This window comes from Epinephelus fuscoguttatus, linkage group LG10 (assembly GCF_011397635.1).
Source record: "Epinephelus fuscoguttatus linkage group LG10, E.fuscoguttatus.final_Chr_v1".
Lineage (NCBI taxonomy): Eukaryota > Metazoa > Chordata > Actinopteri > Perciformes > Serranidae > Epinephelus > Epinephelus fuscoguttatus.
In genome coordinates, this window is record NC_064761.1 from 44,303,284 (window position 1) to 44,330,974 (window position 27,691).

General features: G+C 43.0%; 1 protein-coding gene across 3 annotated transcripts in view; it reads left to right on the forward strand.

Annotated features, from left to right (window-relative positions):
- The window catches only part of patj (PATJ crumbs cell polarity complex component), a 202,933-nt gene that overhangs the window by 58,581 nt on the left and 116,661 nt on the right, over positions 1-27,691 (forward strand). For all 3 annotated transcript variants that reach the window (XM_049588236.1, XM_049588238.1, XM_049588237.1), the window contains exons 19-22: positions 9,671-9,883; positions 9,972-10,034; positions 20,194-20,529; positions 25,074-25,188. In XM_049588236.1, the coding sequence (XP_049444193.1) occupies positions 9,671-9,883; positions 9,972-10,034; positions 20,194-20,529; positions 25,074-25,188 (727 nt within the window). The remainder of the gene's footprint in view (positions 1-9,670; positions 9,884-9,971; positions 10,035-20,193; positions 20,530-25,073; positions 25,189-27,691) is intronic.

Sequence of the window (27,691 nt, forward strand, 5' to 3'; positions counted from 1 at the left end):
TATTATGGAAAACATACATATATGGAAAACCTGCAAGTCATTCAATTTTACGATCACATTTCACAGGCCTGGGAAAGTTATGGAATTTGTTGAGTATAATGAAATTCTCACAGTAATCTTCAGCGGATAAACTTCAACATAATGTAACATAACAGCAATTTTATTTTCCTTAGCTGTCGTCGTAATGTTGCTCTAATGTGCGACAGCATTTTGTTTACCTTGACACACGTGTCTTCATTTCCTCCCTGCGCTCCATCTCCTGCTTCATGTTAGAATCTGAGTTGTTTCAAAAACACCCGCCAAGTGGGGCAAAATCACTTTTAATTATGGGTTCTTGAAAAGTCTTGACAAGTGACACTTAAAGTAGACGGACATCGGTGATGCACAACTGCCCCAAGCAGTAACATCGCAGCCCGGTCTCAATAGATACTGAACCAATTTCAAAATCTGTTGTAGGCATCAGTCACCTGGACATAAAAACACAAGAAAATAGGGTCCATGTTGAGAACTGCTGAAGCACCCTCCACGACTGTGTTTCATGTAGCATATTGGCACGACATAAGCCCAGTCTGTATTCTATTTTAAATTCACTGACATTATCCTCCAGATATGATGCGCATAGGCATTTGTAACTCCACACACAACACAATGTTAACGTCCTTACTGTCTTTTAAATGTGCGTTAGACAAACAGATCAGATTCTGGGACCACGATCACACAGGAAGTGTTTCAGCAGCTGGAGGAGGCTATTTGTAACAGTTTTTAATGAGAATGAAACTTTCTGCTTGCTCTGTTTGCATCGCTAAGCACATCGTGTTTCTGCGCTCTAGGCGAGTTTTTGCTGTAGCACTCTGAGCTACTCGAGTTGAAAAAAACTTCAACTCAGAGCAGAAAAGCGCCTCATGTCCTCTGCATTTTTTCCCCATTGTCCAGTGGGATAATTTGAAAGGCGGGGCTTCTGTGGTGGTCACGACAACAAGTTTACAGTTGGTAACCAATGGAGGAGAAACTGGTGGTAGTGGTTGTTGGATACCCAGAGCTATACGACTTTACAAACCACAGTTAACATGATTTAAGATAAGTGCAGTACTGTAAACGTCCATGATGGAGGAGAAGCTCCTGGACCAACTGGTGGTACTCCCCATGATCCAGCCTCTTTTTTAGGGTCTCATGTACCCACACAGATCTCTGTTTATCTGCTGACAGCCTCTCACCCTCAACCAGAGCTACAGACAGCACCCTCTGCCTCAACATGGCAGCAGCTACACACTGATTACTGCAGGACACACACAATAAATAAATAAACAGTAGATTGATTACACGGTAAGGTTAGGGTACGGAGGTGATGGGGTGGTTGCCTGGCAACAGTAAAAACCTTTAACCTGCAAAATGCATCTTGTTTGATCGAGGCCTCAGTCGGGCTCATACCACAGCCAATATACAAACACATTATTTTTGTTTGTATCCACAGTTTTTTCTTATTTCGTCTGTACCCTCTGATTTCTTGGATTCACCAATGTTAATTTTATTTTTGACCCTTCTCTTTGCTAAGACAAGATCTCACGAGAGGTCGAGAGCACTCTGACCGAGAGGAAACATCTCGTCTTCACAGTTCACAAATTGTTGCCCGACTCGAAGAAGCTTGAGTTATTAATCTGAGCAACATTTTGACAAATGCATGATTTCATATATTAAATTTAGATCGTGTTTCAGAGTAATTATAATTATTGGATTATTAAATGTCAGGGCTAAAGAAATCCTGCTGTACTTGGTCCATTGATCCCAGTTATTGTAATATCAGTGTGTGTTGTTGTGCTGACGGAATTAGATTTAGGACGTTTGCTCAAGTACTGTTTTAAAACGAAGTTTAAGGTACTTTTATTTTACGTGAGTATTTAATATCATGCTACTTTTAACTTCTTCTCCACCACACTTCAGAGGGAGATATATTGGGGCGGCAGTAGCTCAGTCCATAGGGACTTGGGTTGGGAACCAGAGGGTCGCTGTTCAAGTCCCTGTCCGGACCAAATATGGAGCACTGACTGGTGGCTGGAGAGTTGCCAGTTCACCTCTTGGGCACTGCCGAAGTGCCCTTGAGCAAGGCACCGAACCCCCCAACCCAAGTCAGCCCCCTTACTCTGACATCTCTCCACTTAGTGCATGTGTGTGTATTTTGGACCTGTGTGTTAATGACAACAAGATTGGAAAAAATTTCATTTCCTCTCAGGGGGATTAATAAAGTATATAAAAGATTTACTGTTTTACTCCACTAAAATTATTTAATAACTTAAATATCTAACAAATGAAGACTTCTGCACATGACCCATAAAAATATACAAGTGCAGATAAAACAATTAAGTGATTGATCAGAAGAATAATCAAACAATTCTGATGTCGTTTAAAGTCATTTTTTATGAAAAAACATTTCATGGTTCCAGTTTACCAAATCTGGATACCTTCTGCTTCTCCTTTCCTTGATTTAGAGTTTTTAAATTTATCTGAACTTTTCTGCTTTTATGATTTTACTTTTAAGTCTTAAATACATTTTCCTGATTATACGTACATATTTTTACTAAGGTAACATTTTTAATGGAGGACTTTTACTAAGTGGATACCAAAATATCGATACTCTCGAGACTACATTTCGATCGATTCAAGATCGATTCTAGCGTCAGTAGGATTGATACCATAAATCAGTTTGTCTCTTCTGCGTCATACCGATTTATATTTTAGGAGTAAAACTTTATGTGCAAACAATCCTTGTTATGGTGAACACATCGAGTGCATGTACTGTTTGCTTCTTCACTGCTTTTGTGTCCATCGATCCATCCATTTTCTTCCCCTTATCCGGGGCCGGGTCTCAGGGGCAGCAGGCTGAGCAAAGCACCCCAGACGTCCCTCTCCCCGGCAACACTTTCCAGCTCCTCCTGGAGGACCCAGAGGTGTTCCCAGGCCAGACGAGATATGTAATCCCTTCAGTGTGTTCTGGGTCTGCCCCGGGGCCTCCTACCAGTGGGATGTGCCCGAAACACCTCCAGCGGGAGGCGCCCAGGAGGATCCTGATCAGATGCCCGAGCCACCTGCAGGTACCGTACCTGACCTCCACACGACACCGAACAGGCGTGTCAGCCAAGACAGCCCAGCAGTTTCCAGAGCCTTCAGCATCTCAGGGTGAATCTCATCCACACCCGGCGCCTTGCCACTGGGGAGCTTTTTAACTACTTCAGCGACCTCCGCCAGGGATATGGGCAAGAGTTCCCCCAAGTCCTAAGGCTCTGCCTCATTTTCAGTGGACGTGATGGCCGGGTTCAGGAGGTCCTCAAAGTGCTCCTTCCACCGCCCAACGATGTCCCCAGTTCGGGTCAGCAGTTCTCCCTTTCTGCTGAGCACAGCCTGAGATAAGCCCTGCTTTCCCTTCCTGAGTCGGTTAACGGTCTGCCAGAACTTCCTTGAGGCCAACCTAAAGTCCTTTTCCATAGCCTCCCCGAACTCCTCCCACACCCAGGTTTTTGCTTCAGCGACCGCCACAGCTGCAGCCCTTCTGGCCAGCTGGTACCTGTCTGCTGCTTCAGGAGACCCCTGGGCCAGTCAGACCCGAAAGGCCTCCTTCTTCAGCCTGACGGCCTCCTCACCACTGGTGTCCACCAGCGGGTTCTTCGGTTGCCGCCCCGACAGGCACCGACAACCTTCTGACCACAGCTCCTAGCAGCCTGGTACCAGGTACACTTTTAAACCTCCCTGTGTTCAAACATGGTGTTCGTTATGGCCAGTCCATGGCTCGCACAGAAGTCCAAGAACAAAGCACCACTCGGGTTCAGATCAGGCAGGCCATTCCTCCCAATCACCCCCCTCCAGGTTTCTCCTTCATTGCCCACATGAGTGTTGAAGTCCCCCAGGAGAACTATGGAGTCCCCAGTCGGCACCCCTTGCAGGACGCTGCCAAGAGACTCCAAGAAGGCCGGGTACTCCGCACTGCCGTTCGGTGCAGAGACCTTCTCTTTCTGAGGCGACCCTCTCGTTCTCCGGGGAGAACCCCAACAGAGCGGCTCTCAGCCGGGGGCTTGTGAGTTTCCCCACACCCGCCCGGTGCCTCTCACCCTGAGCAACTCCGGAAAAAGTGAGAGTCCAGCCCCTCTTGGAGTTCAGTGCTGTGCGTGGAGGTGAGCCCAACTATATCTAGTCAGTACCGCTTCACCTCCTGCACCAGCTCCGGCTCCTTCCCCACCAGAGAGGTGACATTCCACGTACCAAAAGCCAGTCCATGACGCCAGGGATCGTCACACAATGCACCAGACCCCGATTTCTATCTCTGTGGGTGGTGGGCCCACAGTCTGCACTCAGAAATCTTTCTTCAGATTCAGCGGTGTCTTCTTAGTGTCACTTCCATCTGATGTCGACAGTGGGAGGACAGTAGGCTCACCTCCTGGCCCTCCTGTTTACTGCTGGGGGCTGACGAGGACCCTCCGTTGTAACATGGATAGAGCCGTGTGTGAACGTAGCTATCCATGAATGTTCATTGTCTGAACTTGACTGGTTAAATCCATTTATCAGCAGTGATGGCTTCATGAAAGAGGAAAAAAACAAAGAAAGAGAACTTGAAGCTACAGAAGAAGAGAGGAGGAGGGAAACGCCTCAGTGTCAAGACCTCTGACTCAGAGACAGAGTTCACCAGCAGAGTCTGTTCACACACTCAGATGAGGAATATTCAGGTACACAGTAGTGAAACTAATATTTTAGTCAAATCAGATCTTCAGCTTTGGTTATTGTCACATTATCAAACTGTAATTGGTCATCTTTAGCTGTTAGATAAGCAGATTGATTTTTCACCTCATAAATCATGACGCACCGCTCTCCCCGACGTGAAGAAAAACACACTGTTAAAAACAAAAAGTATTTTATTGATATTGTTTTTGATTCTGATCCTGTTGGTATCAGACCAAAACCACATTTTGTGGAATCGCCCGCCCCTAACTTTTACTGGTAACAGTATTTTCACAGTGTGGTATTTGTACTTTTCCTTCAGTACAGGATGTGAGGACTTCCTGCGTCACTGCTGCCGACACATTTACAGCATCACAAACGTTTTGTCATTGCTGGATGTTTGGTTTTCTTCTGACCTCAGCACTGAGGAAACTTTGACTTTAAGTTTATCAACAGTACGTCAGTTTGGGCCGGGTGGTGTAATGACCAAGTACCATATATCGATATGATTTCAATGAAGATATAAATTTAACATGTTTATATTGATATAGGGTCAAGCTGCGTTATATGACACATACCAGTGTTCATCTCTCCTCTGTCACTCCGCACAGCTCCGCCCCCTCACTCACAAGTTCTCCACCAACACCTTTTAGAGCCGTAGCCTGACATGCACCTCCTGCACGTCTTGGTGACTAAACCATTTCCCTCAGTGGAAACAAAGCTTTGATTTATTTCACTGGTCGCGGGAGCACCAGGCTGAGCAAAGCACTCCAGACGTCCCTCTCCCCAGCAACACTTTCCAGCTCCTCCTGGAGGACCCCGAGGTGTTCCCAGGCCAGATGAGATATATAATCCCTCCAGTGTGTTCTGGGTCTGCCCCGGGGCCTCCTACCAGTGGGACGTGCCCAAAACACCTCTAACAGGAGGCGCCCAGGAGGATCCTGATCAGATGCTGAACCACCTCAACTGACCCCTTAAAATGTGAAGGAGCAGCGGCTCTACTCCGAGCTCCCTCCAGATGTCTACCCAGAGCTCATGACCATAGGTGAGGGTTGGGACGGAGATGGACCAGGAAATCGAAAGCTTTGCCTTCCAGCTCAGCTCTAGTCACTGTCCGGACCAAATAAGAAGTATGGACTGTGCCTGGAGAGGTGCAAGTTTGCCTCCTGAGGTGCCCCTGAGCAAACACCCATCCACGGGCAGCCCCTTCACTCGACATCTCTCCATTTAATGCATGTATGTGTGTGTATGACAACAGACTGAAAAACATTTCCCCTCGAGGATTAATGAAGTATTTCTTCTTCATCTTAAATGCCTTATATCCTTCAAGGTAATTTCATCTATAATTAATAATATAATACATCATCATTTATTATTTGATTATATTTTGTATTATTAATCTACGTTTTCAAAGTAACTGAAGCAGACAAACACAGGTTGTTGAGTAAGAGGTACAAAGTTTCCCTCCGGATGTAGAGCAGCATCTTTCTATGCTTCAAAACCCACATCTGAACAAGACGGTGCAAAACCAGGGTTTCATGAAATAGGTGCCAAGACAGAATACTGGTCCATCATCCCAAAATGCTGACATACTTGTTTCAGTGTTTTAAGAGTATTTCTAACAATAAAATGATCTTTTATTTCCTGTGGTGACATTGCATTATTTATGAGAGGCACGGTCAAAACAGCGGGCTCACATCCTTTTCTTTACTTTTCCAACAAAAGTAGAATTAAGGTCATTTTTAACCGGTTCAGTGATGTTTCTAATCTGTGAAGCTCAGTGATAATACATTAGGAAGGACTGAGGAATGTTTCAGTCTAAAGCAGCGGAAGACCTCAGTTATCTGTCTGGAACTTATTTCCACACCTTTTAGGCCTCTGACATCAGAGTCTTTAATTTTAAGGGTAAATAAGATACCAGAGTGCATCACAAAGCATCACACTTGTTCCTTCAGAGGCTAAGCCCCCAATGTTCTCAGGTCCTAGAAACGCCCTGTTTCAGATGATCCCCGACATGAAACTGGAGCCTGTTGTGATGTCAGATGTTACTATAGCTGCTGAGAGCTGTCTGGAAAACAGACGATCGTGTTGTCGCTTTAAATGTGAGCTGATGTAAATGTTGGCATTGACCTGCTGCTGCTGAGCGCTGATTTCAACAGTTGGAACATTTAAAGTTCTGTTAAAGTCACGAAGCTCTGAACATCTCCAGCGTCACTGCTGACAGTTCATAACATTTGTTTCTAAAATGCGGTCATCTCTGCGGCATCTGTCCTCGTCCAGGTCACCTCCACATCTCTGATTTTCCCTCTCTCATCAGCGTGCTGTGACCTTTGACCTCCTCACTGTTGGTTTCTGTAAAGTCTGATATTAATGAAGTGAAGCTTGTTTCCTCCGTCGACCTCCCCTCTGTGTGTTTGTGTTGTTGTTGTGTTTGTATGGAGGGATTTTCTCTCATTTCTCTGGTCTCTGTCTCCCCCTGCCTGTCTCTCTGCTGCTCTGCTTCCTGTCTGTCTCTCTGCTGAGACTCAGTCTGAACGTTTGGGTGATCGCTGTCCTCCTCTCTCTGAACGTCTCTCCGGGGTCAGGGCAGGACGGGGAGCTTCCTGTTCTTCACAGCTCGTCAGCTGGGGGACTTTTGAGTCTGACATCAGGTGGAAGTGCCGTTGTTTTGGTCCAGTTCTCTCCTGAAAGGCTGCAGGTGGACGCTGTACAAACGTCCAGCCGACCAACAGTCAGACGCTCACAGGTCTTTAGCTCAGTGGTTCTTAAAGTGGGCATGAAAGATCTGTTCAAAGATTTGTTTTAAATAACACTTTGCCAAAATATAAATATATATATTATTTGATTTTAACATTATTGCACAGATTAAAGACACTGACACAACAGAATGTGTCTAACCAGGAGTGCAACAAGCAGTAAAGTGCAGAATGACATACAAAATAAATATAGATGGCAAATAGAATAAAGTAAATAATAATACATGTAATAAACAGCGAGGCATATGAGCATATATAGAGTAAGATATGTAGAGTATGAGCAGCATGATCATGTGCAGCAGTTACAGCAGGCAGTGCAGGTGTGAGTACAAGTTATGCTGATTAAATTAAATACTTTGTTTTGTTGTGTTTTCAGACATCAAAATGTAAATAAGTACACAGCCACAATTTACAGTTAGGTTGCATCTGATCACAGCTAATCTTTCCTTCTCTTGACTTTTTCAGCTGTTAGACATATCCACTGTCAGAGGAGGTGATGGAGAAATGTATAATCCTGAGGTGAAGGGTTTAGAAATTAACCATAATAATAATAATAATAATGATAATGATAATAATAAAAAATAATAATGACGATAATGATAATGATACTAATAGACATCACTGACTCTCAAAGTCTTCAGGCGGTGAGTTCCAAAAAGAATTGTAAGTCCAGTCCTGAGGATATTTCTTGAAGCAGGGTTCCTGTGGATCCTTTAAAAGTCTTTAAAATGTAAAATCTCAAAATAATTGATAACATCTATTTTTATGCCTCCAGGCTGGCGATAGCTATGACCATCCATCCGTACGTACATCTCATTGTCCTGAACACGATATCTCGAGAGCACCTCAAGGGAATTTCTTCCAACTTGGCACAAACGTTCTCTGGCCTCAAGGATGAACTGGTTAAATTTTGGGAGTCAAGGTCACTGTGACCTTGCATCTGTCTCATTGTTGTGAATGCAATATCTCAATAAGACCTTGAGGAAAGGTATTATTTGGCACAAACATTCACTTTGAGTGAAAGATAAACTAATTTGAATTTGGTGGTCGGACGTCAGAGTTCAAGGTCACTGTGACCTTGTCCATCACATTCTCGTGAACACTGTATCGTAATTTTTGAAATATGGCACAAACAACCACTTGAACTCAAGGATGAACTTATTAGTATTTGGTGGTCAAAGGTCAAGGTCACTGTGACCTTGTGTTCCTCCCATTCTCATGAACTCAATATCTCAAGAAGGCCTTTAGGGAAAGGTCAAAGGTCATTGTGGCCCCACAAAACATGTTTTTGGCCATAACTGAAGAATTCATTCACTAATTCTGACCAAACTTGACACAAATGTCTAACAGTATAAAATAATGAAGGTCAAAAGGTCAAAGGTCAGCTTGACTGTGACATCATCATGTTTTAACGTCATATCTCAGGAACAGAAGGGGAGACATTTGGTCAGATACTGAATTGGTGACTCTAATCTTGAAACTGTGCTGATTGTATAGATCTTCTGTGTGTGAAGCATCCATGTTTTCACTGACATGGATGGAGACTGTCAGAGACACTGGACTGGTGGGCGGAGTCATACAACCACAGGGTGGACTGGTGGGCGGAGTCATACAACCACAGGGTGGACTGGTGGTCAGAGTCATACAGCCACAGGGTGGACTGGTGGGCGGAGTCATACAACCACAGGGTGGACTGTGGGAGGAGTCATACAACCACAGGGCGGACTGGTGGGAGGAGTCATACAACCACAGGATGGGCTGGTGGGCGGAGTCATACAACCATGGGGCGATGATTTTAGTTAAACATGTTTTGTGTGTGTGTGAGTATTTTTCCACAGTCCAGTTTGGAGTTATTTTCCTTTGACTTTCAGACATTATGAGCCATTTTTAGCGTTTCAGAATCATTTCTGTGAAACACTATAAAAAGCCTTCGGTTGGTGTTTCATCGACTTTGCAGCTGTGGGATATTGATAATGTAAATAAGCTCCAGTGTATTAAACAGTTTTGTTTTTTTCTTACCTAAGAAGTCCGTTTGAGATGATCAGCCTTCTTTCCTTAACTAAGCAAAAATAATACCTTAAATAAAGTCCTTATCTGAAGAACTTAAGATGCTTCAGTCTGATGTGGTTTGTGTTTTTCAATGACGTCTGTCTCTAGTCTTTAGCTCTGACTTAATGTGACACTGTTATTTAACCCTAACCGTCTCTCTCCAGGACCCTCTGGATCCCGGTCGCTGCGTGATGGTGATCCGTTCTCTGGTTCCCGGCGGTTCAGCAGAGCGTCACGGTGGTTTGCTTCCCGGAGACCAGCTGGTGTCAGTCAACCAGACCCAGTTGGACCTGCTCACGCTGGGCCAGGCCGTGGAGGTCCTGAAGTCTGCCCCACCCGGCACAGTCCACCTGGGCATCCGCAAGCCTCTGGTGGTGGTACGTCTGCGCCTCGTGGTTTTTGATGAATTAATGTTTCTGCAGCTGCAGCTTCGTGTGTGGATGAGTGTCTGATGTGTTTGTGCAGGTGGAGGGAGTCGAGAGGAGCAGCCAGGTGTGTCTCAACAACACAGAGCTACCTGTAGCAAAGGTAACACAGCAACACAATACACGTCTCTTCATTGTGCAGTGAAATGGTTAGTTGCTTCTCCAGTAATGTGCTTAAAATACAAATTTAAAATTCATATTTACAACAGAAAAAACATAAACAGCAAACATTAGATTTTCTGTGCAAAATGAAATATGAAATGTAGTGAAGAAAATATGTTAAATAAAGGGATGTGGGACGTAGTGGAGGTGACCGTCAGCAACATCAGAGGTGTCGTCTGTCAGAAGTCTCGGCAGCGTCAGCGTTGAGGATGTTTGGTAATCCTCCTGTCCTTTGGTCTGTTATGGGGCGTCAGTTTAAAGGAGGACTGTGGCATTTTATTTTGCTCAATAACGCACTGTGCCGCACCAGACCAGTAAACACTCCGGCCTGTCGGTGATGTAATGGGAGTCGCTTGTCCGAAAGACAAATGACAGCTGTTTGGTAAGAAACAATTAGAAATATTTAAGGCGAGAAATAGGCAGCACAGTAACAAAATCTTGGTTTGTATTTGATCAGCACTGCCTGCTTTTACCGTTTGATCAGAGTCTGGTCAAGATAAATGTGACACTTTCTAATGTCACAATGGAGGGACAACTACGCAGGTTGATTTTAGCGCTGCTCATCGTGGACTATATTGCTGTCATTGTTCATTTTATTCAAACCATACAGTTTGAAAACGAGGCGCGGCTCCGACTACCAATGTGGTACTAGCTAGATGGCGTATCAGTGCAGCACGGGTGGTTGTCTTTGCCTTGACGCTGACCAGGTGTTGTTTAAATGACAGTGTTCTGTCTGTAGCCTGACGCTATCTATCATGATGTTTGGTTCGTGGGTTGCCTCTTTGTTGTTGACATGGAACATTGATGTTACGATCTGTAGCCGTACTTCCTTGATTGCGTTGCAGGTAGGTCGTAGATAGATGTTGAACAGCATAGGTGCCAGCACTGAGCCCTGCGGGACACCGAGGTTATGTTCATGTGTTTGCAAGCCTAAATACTTAAAGTACAATTAAGTACAATTGAAATACGAAATAGTCTCAAATAAATTTCCACTTACTAGGTTTTTTTAGGGCTTTCTGCTGCCTGTTACACTCTTCATCAAAACCAGCTCGGTTTGTTCTCGTCTGAATTGAAGGGTTAAGGATGGACGGTGTCGTCTGCTGTAACTCTGCTGTGATTTTGGGCTTTAAGAAGTTCATATCTGACACCAGAGACTACTGGTAACCTCTCTCTCTCTCTCTCTCTCTCTCTCTCTCTCTCTCTCTCTCTCTCTCTCTCTCTCTCTCTTTCTTTCTCTCTTTCTCTCTGAGATGTTAATCAAGTCACTCCAGACTAATTGGACCATTAAGATTTTCTGCTCTTCCACATCATTCACTCCCTTCTCCTCCTCCTCCTCCCACCCTCTTCCCTCCGTCTCTCCTCATCTTCAGCAGTTAAATCTCTCCTCTCTCGTTCTTTATCTCGGCCCTCTTAACTCATTTCACCTCAGTTTGTTTTATTGGTGTAGATATCAGAGGAGCAGCGCTGCCAAGACATTTCACTATCAAGAAAAATAAATAGAGAAATAAGCAGATGTAAATAAATATGTGGATCGTGACAGGAATGGAGTTCAGACTGGATTTATGTCTCTGCTGTGGAACAAGACGACACAAAAACTGATGGAAGAAAACCTGATGAGACAAATTCTTCACAGTCCCGATAATTACAGGTCAAATTTAAAACTTTATGTTTGTTTGTAACATGGCCTCTTTTAAGTTTTTACAGAAAGATGCAAAGAAAAGAGTCAGTACAGAGAGTAGACGTTGTTAACGGAGGTTGTCAGTACATTTTCTTGGATGTAACTATACAACCAATAAATGTACTTTACTGTTGTGACCTAAACAGAAATGATACGGTCGACCTGAAATACTGAAGTTTCGAGCCTGATATCAATATCTGAGATCAACCAATCAACCATATCGACTGATATGAAACTGCTTATTTTTCACTGTGAACCCACAAAACCAAAAAACAATTAATTTGATAAGTCCTATTTGGATCCACTAAATTTGGTTTGTTACAAACGTTTGGCACAAACGTTCACCTGAATTTGATTGTCAAAGGCCACTGTGACCTTGCATCTGTCTCATTTTCTTTTACGGGACATCTCAAGACCACCTGGAGGGAATTACTTCAAATTTGGCACAAATGTTCACTTGGGCTTAACAATGAACTGATCCGATTTTGGTGGTCAGAGGTCAGAGTTCAAGGTCACTGTGATCTTGTCCATTGCATTCTCATAAATACAATATCTACAAAACACCTGGAGGGGAATTTCCTCAAATTTGACACAAACAACCATTTGGAGTGGAGAATGACCTGATCAGAATTTGGTAGCCAAAGATGAAAGGTCAAGGTCACTGTGACCTCACATCATGATTTAGAGTTCATATGCTAATTATGACAAAAGTTCACACAAATATTGTGAGATAGGATAAAATAGAATAAAATGATGAAGTGATGGCAGCTTGAGGGAATTTCTTCAAATTTGGCACAAACATTCACATAGACTCAATGATCAACTGATTAGATTTTGGTGGTCAAAGGTCAAGGTCATTGTGACCTTGTCTGTCTCATTTTTGTGAAAATTATATCTCAAAATTACCATGACAGAAGTTCTTCAGATTTGGGACGAACGTTCACTTGGATCCAACAATAAATTGATCATATTTCGGTGATCAACGACCAGGCTCAGTGTGACCTTTCATCTGTCTCTTTCTCATGAACATATCTCAAATACACCTTAAGGTAATTTCTTATAAATTTAGCACGAACATTCACTGGGACTGAAGAATAAACTAACTTGAATTTTGTGGTTGAAGGTCAAAGGTCACTGTGACCTCATCATGTTCTGCATAGAATGTATTACGAGATTAAACTCGTAATTTTAGGAGAAAAAAAACCCAATTAAATCAATCAATCAATTTTATTTATAAAGCTCAATATCACAAATCACAATTTGCCTCAGAGGATTTACAGCATACGACATCCCTCTGTCCTTTGGACCCTCGATAAATAGCCGATAGTAACCAGTAGCCAGTAGACGGGCAGGCAGAGGATCAATGTCTGATCAGTTATGAGATAAGGATCAATATTTTTTGCCGATCATATGAGACACAACAGACAGATGTTGAGGTTAACACACCAAACATGTGAATCAGTCACATCATCAGATTAAAACCCCAGAGCTGAAGACCCTACTGCCAGTTCCCGGTGTGTCGGTCAGCTCCAGCAGCGCCACAGAGAGTTATGTTTAAGAACAGGACTGTGTGTCGGCGTCAGCTCCTGATCCCCGCTGCTTTCAGGCAGCCTCAGGACGCAGAAGCAGAATGTAGCCTTTATGAATGTGAACACACTGAAGATGATAACTCACAGCAGCACCCAGGTGTGCTGATCACTGGCGGCACCCTTATATAATGCAGTCTGTATATGACACAACAACCGTCATGGGATACTTTTTCTGGCGGCACACTGGCTGAAGTGGAGCAGTGTAGATAAATAAAAAGTGAAAACACTTAATAGTTTCCAGGTGGTAACGTGTTACGTGACATTGTAAATGTAATAATATCACCTGACATCTTGTAGGTAACAGCTTATATTACTTTAGCACTGCTGAAACGTATATTACTGTCCCCGCAAACGCTGTCTGTACACACGTTGTGGCTTTTTATACCGTGTGACCGACTTCACGGTTTTAACCTGTGACTTTTTTTCTCCTAAAATTACAACTTTAATGTCGTAATATTTGGACTTTATTCTCAAAGTCTAAATTCTTTTTGTCTTAGATGTTGATCCCCCTTCGTACTCTGTCCTTGTTGGCAACAGTTTAAAAAAAGAGAAGCCAGTGCTGAGGAAAAAAACAGACGCCATGTGGACACAGGCCTTTAGTTGCCTTATAAATGGAGACACGGTGCAGCTCTCTGCACCAGTTCTTCTTCTTGACTCATGGCTGAACTTTCCAGAAATCTTTTTGTGATATCCTGCTCACAGACGGATGGACATACAGAGAGACGAGTGGACGGACAGACGGGACTGAAACAGGATGTTTGTGTTGGGGATAAATCAGCGTATCGTCGGCAGTTGCGATGAACGCACTTCTCTTGAGGAAGTCACTTTGTCTTTCCGTCTTTTTTCTCTCCTTTTGTTTCACCTCACCTCTGTCATCTCTCCTCCTTCTCCTCCTCCTTTACCTCTTTCCTCTCTCATCTCTCCTCTTTCATCTCCTCCTCTCTTTCACCTTCCTTCACCCTCTCCCTCTCTCCTTAATCTCTCCTCTCCCTCCTCTCTGTCTCTGTGAGGCTGCTGACTCAGCGGGATGGCTGGATGGTATAAAGTGCTCTATCAGCTCAACCAGCAGCATCTCTCTCTTAAGTGAGTTGGGGGGGTGGGTTGGGGGGGTTGGGGGGGGTTGGGGGGTACTCTGAGGACACTTTGGTCCTCCAGCGTCGGTACACCCAGTACTGCAGTACTCACAGGAAATACTCCTGCAGTACTGTTGAGGACAGGAGGTCCTCCACAGCTCTGCTCTCTGATATCAGAATATTCACACGTAAATAAAACCTCTCTGTAGTTTATGGTCACAGCGTTACTGTGAAAGTGGAATCATCGTATGTTTTTGGAAAAGCGGGCAGCTGTGAAATGTGGAAATGTAAAAAAGAGTATGATGAGTTTTTGCTTCTGCGTCCAGAAATCTGCAACAAACGTGGTTTCAGTCAACAGATTTTTGTTATTAGAATCCCTCAGAACATGTTGAGGATATCAACACGGCTGTTTGTTCTGAGAGAGATTATTAATCTCAAACAGCACTCCTGGAATTATTTTTGTGATTACATCTTTGCATTTCTGTCTTTATTACTCAGTACAGCAGTCTCATCGTGTTCTCTCCAGTTATTAAGATCCTTATCTCAAAGATACAGATCTGAACAAGCTGAGAGTGCAGGATGACAATGTGTGTGGTGTTAATTTGGGTGTGCACGTTTTTATCTCGTGAGTTATTATGTGTTGTATATGATTATCTTGAGGGCACGCGTTGTCTTATGCACACAAGACAACGCAGTAAATGAAATGTGCAACATAATATTTTTTGTGCAGCATGAATTCAGGGTTTCTGTGGATCCTTCAGAGGCATTGATTTCATTTATCTAAAAATAAGGCCTTAACTGGTATTAAAACACCTTAAATTCATCTTTTTAAAAAGTAATGGCTAACATCTTTTTTTTTTTCTTTGAAAATAATTTACACAATGCCTCTCACGTTATTGTCAGCTAGCTGTCACCGTACCCCGACGACACAGGAAGTGCATACTCAATGAAAATTGACTTTTTAAGTAAGATTTCTCAATATGGTGTGACCAGTATGAGAGCATGTTTTCAAGGCTCGGCGTATTTTATGCTAAAAGATTTTTAAGCTCGACACACTGATGATCGAGGCAGTGGAATCCCACCTGCAGAGAGAGAAACACAAAATCAACAAAAAAACCTCCAACAGTTCCAGATGTGTCCGTCTGTGTTACAGTGAGCCTCGTAACTATGGCGGTCCGTGTTTTTGTTTTTCTTCCTTCAGCTGTGTAAAGTTGGTCTTAAATTTCTTTCTGAGTGAAATTAAAACGTGTTTAAAAGTCTTAAATCTGAACCTGATGCTGTAGGAACTCTGGATTTATGCAAAACAAAGTTTATGTTCCACATCTTTGTGTGAAAAAGATGAAAGTCTTCTGTTGTCTCCTGCTGCACTCTACTGTCTCCTGCTGTCTTCTGCTGTCTCCTGCTGCACTCTACTGTCTCCTGCTGTCTTCTGTTGTCTCCTGCTGCACTCTACTGTCTCCTGCTGTCTTCTGTTGTCTCCTGCTGCACTCTACTGTGTCACTCTGTCCTCCTGCAGTATCTGCAGCCGTCCTCTGCGCTGCTGCCGTTTTATTTCCTGTTTTATATGCAGCCCATTTGGCTGAAGAGGGTTTTTCACAGCCCACAGGTCTCTGATGGGTTTCCATAAAGACAGCCGGGTCGGCGCTGTCACTTCACCGCCGGATCGTTCTCTGTCACGCCAGCCCCGCTGACCAGAGAGAGACCCCCGTTACACATCCACACCTCGTTAACTTTTAGAGGTCATATGTAGAAGAGTGCTGCTGCTGTAGTTACAGGCTGCGATCACATTATTCTGATCTTCTCTGTGCAGATAAAGAGCTGCAGCGAGTCACAGGTCACACCCATTCAGACGTGAATGACAAGAGAAAAGACAACAAGCTTTACAGTCAGCAAACAGCAGAGAGCTGTCACACAACACAGTGACACCAACCATCAACTTTTACTCTGCTGTTGTAAAAGAAACGTCTGTTACTGAGCTCACTTCAACTCTTTTACTGTTCACTTTATTGATTGTTACACACTCTGGACAGGTTTCTGATTTCAGCTGAACAGACGAGGACGTGGGGTTGACTCAGCTCACCTGATTTATGTTGACATGTAAAGTCTTATGCACAATTCTGGAAGGCTCCTGACAAACACACAGGTCTGAAAAATAAAAATCAACACATCATCAGTAATTGGTTCTCAGTTTAAACTGTGACAGAAACTGATCAACATTAAAAGGATGAATCGTTGAACACGTTTTTCATAAATGACCAGTTGTAGACATTTATAAAAAGAAGCAGAAACAAACAGACCTGCTGAGTTTAAACAGTGAATAAAGACGTCTCATGTCACAAATCAGTGTTTCCTCTGTGCTTCCTGGGCTGGTTGGAGACGGCCACGAGCCCAGCACCTGCTCACCTGCGCTCACCTCGCCTATCCCAGCTGACACTGGGTGAGAGGCAGGGTTCACCCTGGACAGGTCACCAGACTATCACAGGACTGACACATAGAGACAGACAACCATTCACACTCACATTCACACCTTCGGACAATAAAGGCCCGTACACATACCGCGTCTTTAACTGCCTGAAAAAAAAAAAGGTCAGGTTGAGGCATCTGAGGTTGCTAAGCAACCTTAACAAGCATCAGAGAGCCTGTTTTTTTTTTTAGATATTTTTTGGGGCATTTTGCCTTTAATGGACAGGACAGCCAAGTGTGAAAGGGGGAGAGAGAGAGGGGATGACATGCAGCAAAGGGCCACAGGCTGGATTCGAACCCGTGCCGCTGTGGCAACAGCCTTGTACATGGGGCGCCTGCTCTATCCACTAAACCACCAACGCCCATCATACAGCCTGTTTACCTGAAGTCGTGAGTGCAGAGCGTGTGTAGGCCTATCGTCTGTGGGACAGATGTGACGCTCTGGGTAGCCCTGCACTAACATGATCAACTTCTTCGTGTTTATCAGACTGAATATTTACAGAAGAAGGGAAAGATATCTGTCGGCTGTGTTTGGTAGTTCCTCGTCACATGACATGCGGTGAATTCAGAGGCGGCTGCAGAGCGGGGTGGATGCTCGTGTGAGAGGCAGCCGTCATGTTGGCTGATGAAATGTTTATGCACAGAGACTTTGAGTCATACTGAGTCAGATTCATTTTATTATTTCTTTGTTGCAAAATTTCTTCTGTGCAGAGTTTGCATGTTCTCCCCGTGTCAGCGTGGGTTTCCTCCAGGTGCTCCAGCTTCCTCCCACAGTCCAAAGACATGCAGGTTAATTGGTGACTCTAAATTGTCCGAAGGTGTGAATGTGAGTGTGAATGGTTGTCTGTCTCTATGTGTCAGCCCTGTGATAGTCTGGCGACCTGTCCAGGGTGAACCCTGCCTCTCACCCAGTGTCAGCTGGGATAGGCGAGGTGAGCGCAGGTGAGCAGGTGCTGGGCTCGTGGCCGTCTCCAACCAGCCCAGGAAGCACAGAGGAAACACTGATTTGTGACATGAGACGTCTTTATTCACTGTTTAAACTCAGCAGGTCTGTTTGTTTCTGCTTCTTTTTATAAATGTCTACAACTGGTCATTTATGAAAAACGTGTTCAACGATTCATCCTTTTAATGTTGATCAGTTTCTGTCACAGTTTAAACTGAGAAGCAATTACTGATGATGTGTTGATTTTTATTTTTCAGACCTGTGTGTTTGTCAGGAGCCTTCCAGAATTGTGCATAAGACTTTACATGTCGACATAAATTTTTGTTTTTTTGCAGAAGAAATTTAGGTTTTAATCGTGCTCAGGCCCAAAACTGCCGAAATGTTTCAGGCTGGGGTCGGGCTTGGACAGAAACCGTGCAGGGATGTTTTTTGGCCCAATCAGAGCTCTAACTTGAGCTTGATCGATTGATAACTTGCCATGCAAAGGCCTTTAGTCTCAGCTGTAGGTCAGATGTCATTTACACCTCCAGATGTGATCTAACTGGTCCGATCATAAGTTTCTCCTGATCCAGATCAGCAGGTGGAGATCAAGTCTGAAACATCTTTATCACCACTTATCACTGATCAACATTTTAATTGATTGGACCGTAGATGCCACTGCAGTGAGTCCAGATCCCAACATGAAGCAGCACGCTGAGACTCTGCAGAGAGAGCGAGCGACTCGTCATCCCAACTGTCCTCATCGTCTAATGGCAGAGATATTAAATGACAACGTCTTTAAATCTTATGAATATGAGGCCAGGCAGTCACAGCCAATACACATCAGTCTGCAGAACATCCTGTTAGCGTTATGAGCTCTCTGCTGCTGCCGCCGTCTGCTCCTCACCTCCATTATATGGCCCTGATGGGCCGGCTTCCCAGGCCCAAATTAAAAGAAGAGGAACAGAGTCCTTGACGATGAGGCCTCGTCGATGGAAATTAGCCTAAGTGTTGTCATTAATATTTCCCGGCGCGGGCTAATGTCTGCATCGTAATGTTAAGAACAGGATATCCCCTCAGTATCTGCTGAGGAAGGCTCTTTGGGGAGTTGGAGAAAACCTTTATGTGTTCAGAGATGAAGGCTAATGTTCAAAGTAAGTCAAGTTTTAGATTTAGTGTCAGCTGCGGTTTTTCAGTTTCTTCACTGAGGAGATGACAGCTCAAAGCTCCTGGGTCCTACAGCCTGTCGAGTCCTCTCAGGTACCTCACAGCCACCTTGTCCAAAAAACATAAAAACCAACATGCAGCGTACTGATGGAGCCGTCTGGATGAGTCACAGTATGGATTTGTTTTCATCTTTTTGGCTTTTCCCCAGTTAAATCTCTCTGGCTGCGTATCAAAGTGAGTCTCAGATTTAATTTAAAGTATTTGTAAAAAGAATAGAAGAGCCTCTCCTGCATGCAGGCTTGATGCTTGACATGTTGCTGTGTGTCCTTACTAAACACAATATATTGTATCTTTGGACTGTGGAGTCCTGGAGTTGATCTTTCTGCTTCATATTCAAAACGAGCTGTTCAGTAACTTCAGCTCGTTCAGGATGCTGCTGCTCAGGTCCTGACAGAAACCAGGAGCTATGACCACATTACCTCAGTTCTAAAATCCTTACACTGGTTACCTGTCACTCAGAGAATTGATTTTAAAATCCCCTGCTTGTGTATAAATCACTCTCTGGCTCAGCACCCAAATATATGTCTGTACAGTAGCAGTTCAGACCCTGAGGCCAGCCGACTGACCGTCCCAAGAGTCACAACTAAACGTGGCGAAGCAGCGTTTTGTTTTCACGCAGCACAAACCTGGAACAACCTGCCACATGACGTCAGACAGCCCCGACTGCAAACTTATTTTTAAACCCCATTTAAAATCATCTTTTTAACTTTTGCTCATTATAATAGTGATTTTTTCAAATTGTAAATCATTTGGTAATGTTTTTTTTTTTCCTTTTATCTCTTTACTCTTTTATTGTAAATCTCTATCCTTTATTATGTTTTGAATGTTATTGGTCTGTAAACCACGTAGAGTTTCTCTGCTGTATGAAATGTGCCGTACAGATAAAGCTGCCTCGCTTATTTGTCTCATACTTTAGATTTTAGAAATGTACAACCCCAATTCCAAAAAAGTAAATGAAACCAGAATGAAATGATTTGCAAATCATTTTAGTTTCCAGTGAAAAACACACGAGCTGTCATCATATTTAATGACTGGTATTAACTGTGTTTTCCAGTTCCATCAGGAAGTGAACAAACTGCCGAAACTTGATTTTGAGGTTGAGTTATTTAAAACGTGATTTAATAAATGTTATCACGTTTGTGTTTCAGGGTTTCTGTGACAGCTCCGTCCTGCCTGAACACTTCCGTCAAGAAGAGGAGGAGGAAGAGGAGGAGCCAGAGCTGATCCTGGATGGAGGTCTACCTCGATATACCTCCTCCTCTCTGACCTCTGACCTCCTGCCTGTGGAGGAGGGCAGGGAGATGGCCGTGGACGAGGAGCTGGAGGTGGAGGAAGAGAAGGCAGAGGAGGAGGAGGAGGAGGAGGAGGAGGTGAAGATGCCAGAGAAAGTGGAGGAGGGTGTGGGCTCCCTCCCCAGGAGACCTCCCCCGTCGTGGGAGGAGTGGAAGCTCAGCTCCATGGGCCGGACCAGAGGAGCAGAGGAGGTGAGGGTGTGGAGCGATGTCTTACCTGCAGAGAGAGCCGGGCCGTTTGTTAGAGACAGAACTTTATTTCTGATTCTTCTGTTTGATATTTGAAGCTGCAGATGAAGTGCAAACAAACTGAGATCAACGTGTCTTTTCTAAGAGACGCCTGTAGAGATGTAGACAGGAAACACAGGAGGTTAGAGGAGGAGGAATGACATGGAAACAAAGACGTCTGAATGGAGTCGAACCAGCGACACTGCAGGACGCTGTTTTCATGTCAAGATCTCAAACCTTTATATACTTGCAGTTGTTCTCTGTAAAGCTCCAGTGTGTAGGGTTTAGTGTCGGGGTCGAGTGTCAGAAATTGAATATGATGTAATCAGCTGAAAATCGTAAGTGTCGTGTTCTCGTTCCCTCGGATTGAGATGTTCATATCTACACAGGGAGCAGGTCCTCGTCTACAGAGATCACCATGTCGCACCGCCGTGTTTCTACGGTAGCTCAGAAGGGACAAACCAAACACTGACTCTAGATGGGGACATTCATGTGTTCATGTCGGCCACTGTAGTTAGCAGCTCCTGCGTAATGTGAGCATCAGATTTTTTAACATGAAACTGCTTTATTCAGTGTTAATATCGGCTTAAATAACCCGGCGCCAGATGCATAAAGTGTGGATTCATGGCTACACCTGTGTGTTCACACAACGGCAGAAATGTGCACATGCTTTGTTTTTGTCAGATTCGTAAAGCCGTGTGTACGCTGGGTGCATGTGCACGAGCCTCATTTCCACAGTTCACCATAAACCAATGTAGAAACCCTGCGTTCATGAATCTGTTGTAGGTTTTTAGTAACGAGGTTTTTATGTGCAGATCTTACAGATTTACTGACACTTTATGAATGAGACCCAATGAAATTAACAAACAACCGATCCATCTCTCAGATTATGTTTAATCTGCTCCCTTCATCTCACCTGCAGCTTTCTCAGCTAAAACCATGCGTCCACCTCGTCTGAAGAATGCGTGACGTGCCACATTTATAAACACCAGCGTATGTGTGGGAAAAAGGCGTACACAAGGTTTTTGTATGTACACATCGTGTTTGTTTCTGAGAGGAAGAGACCTCTGTGGATAATTCAGCTCCTGGTAAAAACCTCCTGAACATCTGGATCTGAAGTTATCAGAGAAAAAAGGTGAGCACATGTACGCAGGTGCTGGGCTAATGGCCAGTGTCTGACGTTTCAAACTGCGTCTCAGAAACAGTTATTTTAAGGTAGAACATTTTTATTCAGAATGTTTCCTGGTGTCAATCAGCTGGTGTGTGTGTTTCTGAGAGGAAGAGACCTCTGAGGATAATTCAGCTCCTCAACAATCAACACTGAATGAATTCTAACCAGGAGAAGTTTCAACTGGTTGTAATCTGTAATCTGTAATCTGTAATCCTCACTAATAGACGACACTGAATCCTGTTACTTACACACTCTTTGTTTTTACTTTTCCTTTACTTTCTAATATACGTTTACAAAGCCTACATCTGGACCTTTAATATTTGGATCTAATTTGTGCATTTTGTATTATTTAATCCAGTGGTTCCCAACTGGTGGGCCGCGGGTCCAATTTGAATGGACCGTAAGTGACTTGCGAACGTGTCAAGTTTGTAAAAAACACGTTTATTTTGGAGTGCTGTTTCCTGCTGTGAGTGAGTGACTAACGGACAGCTACTTGACAGAGACAGCAAACTACCTCAGCAACATGGCCGACTGCAGGTGTGACGCTGAATATATTAAACTGTGACTGAGGATCTGGACCCCGCGGCTGCACCAGATGGAAACCACTGATTTAAACTGTTTTTGTTTTCTTTTTGCTCTGGTTTTCTGTATATGGGTCTATCATGATTTTACAAGGCAAGGCAAGGCAAGGCAATGTTATTTATATAGCACCATTCATACACAAGGCAATTCAATGTGCTTTACAAGAGAAATACATTAAAATAAAACATTAAAGGAACAATAGATCATTAAAAACAAAAGCTAAAAGCAAGACAATAAATAGTTAAAAACAGTGCAGAAAATGCATTTAAAAAGCAAACATAAAGCAACAGCAGACAAATATAAAAACAATAGCTACAGATTATCCTAACAATAAGTTACATATCTAGTTCACTGGTAAGCTGCAGTAAATAGTAATGTTTTAAGCCCTGATTTAAATGAGCTGACAGTTTCAGCCGACCTCAGATATCCTGGAAGTTTGTTCCACAGGCGGGGAGCATAGAAACTAAAGGCTGCTTCACCTTGTTTGGTTTTGATCCTGGGAACACTGAGTAAACCTGTTCCAGATGATCTGAGGGGTCTGGATGCTTCATAACGTACAAGTATATCAGAGATGTATTTAGGCCCGAGACCATTTAGTGCTTTATAGACAAGTAACAAGATTTTAAAGTCTATCCTTTGACACACAGGAAGCCAGTGCAGTGACTTAAGCACTGGTGTGATGTGCTCCACTCTCTTGGTGTTGGTGAGGACTCTGGCAGCAGCGTTCTGGACGAGCTGCAGTTGTCTGATTGATTTTTTACTCAGGCCTGTGAAGACACCGTTACAATAGTCCAGCCTGCTGAAAATGAAAGCATGAACAAGTTTTTCTGTATCTTGTTTAGACAGAAATTCTTTTATTCTTGCTATGTTTTTAAGGTGGTAGTAGGCTGATTTAGTCATTGTCTTAATGTGACTATTGAAATTTAGGTCTGAGTCCAGAACTACACCAAGATTTCTGGCTTGATTTGTAGGTTTTAGTGTCATGGCGTCAAGGTGAGCACTGACTACTGATCTTTGTTCTTTGGGGCCAAAAACAACTATCTCAGTTTTGTCTGTGTTTAGTTGTAGAAAATTCTGGCACATCCACGTATTGATTTCGTCAATGCACTTATTTAGCAGATGTAGGGGACTGTAGTCATCTGGTGACACTGTTATATAGAGTTGTGTGTCATCTGCATAAGTATGGTAGGAGATGTTATGATATTCCATAATCTGAGCAAGAGGGAGCATATAGATGTTGAACAGTGGTTAACAATGGTTAACAATTTTCTCAGGAGCTCAGGAACTTTTCCTGGCTGAATCTTAATTTGAAACATTTGCATGAAACGTCCCTAAAACAAACTTGTCAACATCTGTTTCATCTTAAAAAAAAAGAAGTTTTCAAACTATTCATTTCATTTTAATTTCTTTCTCTCTTTTTTTTAATCTTTTTATTTATTTATTTATTTTTTTAAGTAACAGAACTTTCCTCGCAATAGGACCCCCCCAAAAATTACAGGTTTAAAAGCTTTTAAACCTGTAATTTAAGAGGTCAACAATGTTCTTAAGTCTATAATAATGGAAAAAAATAATTGAATAAATAATACATTTTTAAAAATGTAGTTAAATAAACATGAAACTAAGAATTACAAAGGGGAGTTGGATTTCCAACGGAGCAGGTTCAGTGACGGAGGAACACAGCGATGGTATGTTGAGTGATATTCCATCATAGTACAGTCTATTTTATTGTTGTTTTTGGTTTTTCTAGGATGTCTTTGTACAGCTGGTGAAGGGACTGCCGATAAATAAATGACAACAACCCATTCTATTCGATGAGATCCCCGGATATCGTGTAACTCGAGTCCATTTTCAGTTTTCATCATTTGTTCCACTGCGTGGAGTCTCTGTGTCCACTCGGTTATAGTTGGTGATTCTGCGTTTTTCCAGTTCACTGTCATCATCTTCTTGGCAATCAGTGAGAGTATCCTGAGTACGAACCTCTGATCTGTGCTCTATCAGTCAACAGTACAACTCTTAACAAAAATATTTTTTGGGTCTACCTCCATAATTTTGTCAATTTTTCTAACGCTTCCCCAGAACCCTTGAATCATTGGGCAGTCCCAAAACATGTGCGTGTGATCCCCACAGTTTCATCAACACAATGCTTCTGAGGTTTCTTTCATATATGACGATGATGAGGAGAGCATTGAAATATCTGATTGTTATTTTCCAATCAAACTCTCGCTGTAACTGACCATTGGTTCCTTTATGACAGTTGACGCAAAGATCTTCCCATAAATTATCTTCAGTTACAGTATTTAATTCTAATTCCCATTTTTCTTTGATGTTCCAGGTGTTTTGTGACACTTTTGTTATTGCAGCAAAATCTATCTAGTGGACTGAAAAACAAAATTGATGTTATTATTCTAAGAGACTACAAAACGTTTTATTCGTGTTTTGATATACTTGCCGTTCCTCTGTTGAAACATTGCCATGCAAAATCTCTTGATACTATGCTGTATTGTTTTTATTTCACACCCCTTGTGGTGATTTAATTAGTGAGTGAAATCAACGCTGTTTTTAACCAGATGAATCGTGGTGTGTATGATTTGACTTGACTTACTTTGCCTTTATGTTAAAAGTTACAGTATTTGTGCATCAGTGTTTTCATACACATCTCGATCCTCGACACGCAGCTTTAAACCCTCTGTTAGTGCAGGTTAATGTGACATTTTCAGTAAGTTTTAGTTATTGTTTGACTGATTTCTGCCCTCAGACTCAGAGCAGAGAGAAGCAGGAGGAGCTCAGAGGGAGAGAAGAGAAGGAGGAGGACGACGACCTGCAGAGATCAGACCGTGAAAGTATCGTGTCTTTAGGAAACCTGATTCTGGGTGAGAAACAGAACCTGAATCTTTATTATTGCCTTTTAAACTCAGAGAGCACCAGGGGGAGGGTGATGTTATTTAAAGATTCGTGTGATTTTTAAGTCCACACATGAACAACACATTTCAAAAACTGTTATGATAGTATATGTGTGTTTATACATATCTCCCTTCAAGAGCACTGCACTCATCTGCTGCTGGCTTATTGGAAGAAGATTAGGGATGAAGCCGTCGTCAGTGACGCCTCAAAGCTGTGAACACACTACTTACAGATATCAGAGAAGCTGCTCGCCAAATATTTTTAACAGAAAGCTAAAAGCGCATCTGTTCACTTTAGACTTTAACTCGCTCTGACGTCCTTGCACAGTCTGAAACTTCACTCAGGTCCATAATTATTTGGACAATGACACAGTTGTCGTCATTTTGGCTCTGTACACCACCACAATGGGTTTTAAATGAAACAATGAATACCTGCTTAAAGTGCAGACTCTCAGCTTTCATTTAAGGCTTTTTTCAAAAATGTAGTATGAACCGTGTAGGAATGACAACCATTTCTTCACACAGTCCCCCAACTTTAAGGGCTCATAAGTATTTGGACAAACTAACATAATCATCAATTAAACAGTCAGTTTTAATACTTGGTTACAAATCCTTTACAGTCAATGACTGCCTGAAGTGTTGGACACATAGGCATCACCAGATGCTGGGTTTCTTCCCTGGTGATGCTCTGCCAGCCCTTTACTGCAGCCGTCTGCACTTCCTGCTTGTGTTTTGGGTGTTTTGCCCTCAGTTTTGGCTTCAGCAAGAGAAACGCATGCTCAGTTGGATTCAGGTCAGATGATATGACTTGGCCATTGCACAACATTCCACTTCTTTGCCTTAAAAATGTCTTTGGTTGCTTTTGCAGTATGCTTCAGGTCAATGTCCATCTGCACTGTGAAGCATCGTCCAATGAGTTTTGAAGCATGTGGTTGAATCTGAGCAGATAATGTAGCCCCAAACACTTCAGCTTTCATCCTGCTGCTCTTGTCAGCAGTCACATCATCAATAAATACAAGAGAACCAGCTCCACTGGCAGCCATACATGGCCATGACATAACAGTACCTCCACCATGCTTCACTGATGAGGTGGTGTGCTTTGGATCATGAGCAGTTCCTTCCCTTCTTCCTTCTCTTGTCTTCCCATCATTCTGGTAGTTGATCTTTGTTTTGTCTGTCCATAGTATGCTGTTCCACAACTGCAAAGGCTTTTTAGATGGTTTTTGACAAACTCTAATCTGGCCTTCCATTTTTAAGGCTAACCAATGGTTTGCATCTTGTGATAAACCCTCTGTATTTATTCTAGTGAAGTCTTGTCTTGCTGACAAGAGCAGCAGGATGAAAGCTGAAGTGGTTGGGGCACCATTATCTGCTCAGATTCAACCACATGCTTCAAAACTCATTGGACGATGCTTCACAGTGCAGATGGACAATGACCTGAAGCATACTGCAAAAGCAACCAAAGACATTTTTAAGGCAAAGAAGTGGAATGTTGTGCAATGGCCAAGTCATATCATCTGACCTGAATCCAACTGAGCATGCGTTTCTCTTGCTGAAGCCAAAACTGAGGGCAAAACACCCAAAACACAAGCAGGAAGTGCAGACGGCTGCAGTAAAGGGCTGACAGAGCATCACCAGGGAAGAAACCCAGCATCTGGTGATGCCTATGTGTCCAACACTTCAGGCAGTCATTGACTGCAAAGGATTTGCAACCAAGTATTAAAACTGACTGTTTAATTGATGATTATGTTAGTTTGTCCAAATACTTATGAGCCCTTGAAGTTGGGGGACTGTGTGAAGAAATGGTTGTCATTCCTACACGGTTCATACTACATTTTTGAAAAAAGCCTTAAATGAAAGCTGAGAGTCTGCACTTTAAGCAGGTATTCATTGTTTCATTTAAAACCCATTGTGGTGGTGTACAGAGCCAAAATGACGACAACTGTATCATTGTCCAAATAATTATGGACCGTAATTATGGACTGTATTTGTTTTTACACTTCGCGCTGCTGCAACTCTTTTAACTGACTAAACTGTTTCATCTTAATTGACTTTAAGATTTATAATTTTACAAATCTATGATTTTACAATGTCATGATTTTTTTGTGAGAGGTTTGAGGTTTTCATGTTTGTCTGTTTTATTTTCATTTTCTTTCCATATGAAACACTCAGTGTTTTAATGCCCTTACTGTAAAGCACCTTGTGCTGCATTTCTTGTATGAAAGGCAACATATAAATTAAGTTTATTTTCCATCCATCCATTTTTATCCGCTTATCCGAGGCCGGATCATTGGGGCAGCAGGCCAAGCTAAACACCCCAGACGTCCCTCTCCCCAGAAAGGCATCTCAGCTCCTCCTGGAGGACCCTGAGGTGTTCCCAGGCCAGATGAGATATATATAGTCCCTTTAGTGTGTTCTGGGTCTGCCCCGGGGCCTCCTACCAATGGGACGTGCCCAGAACACCTCTAACAGG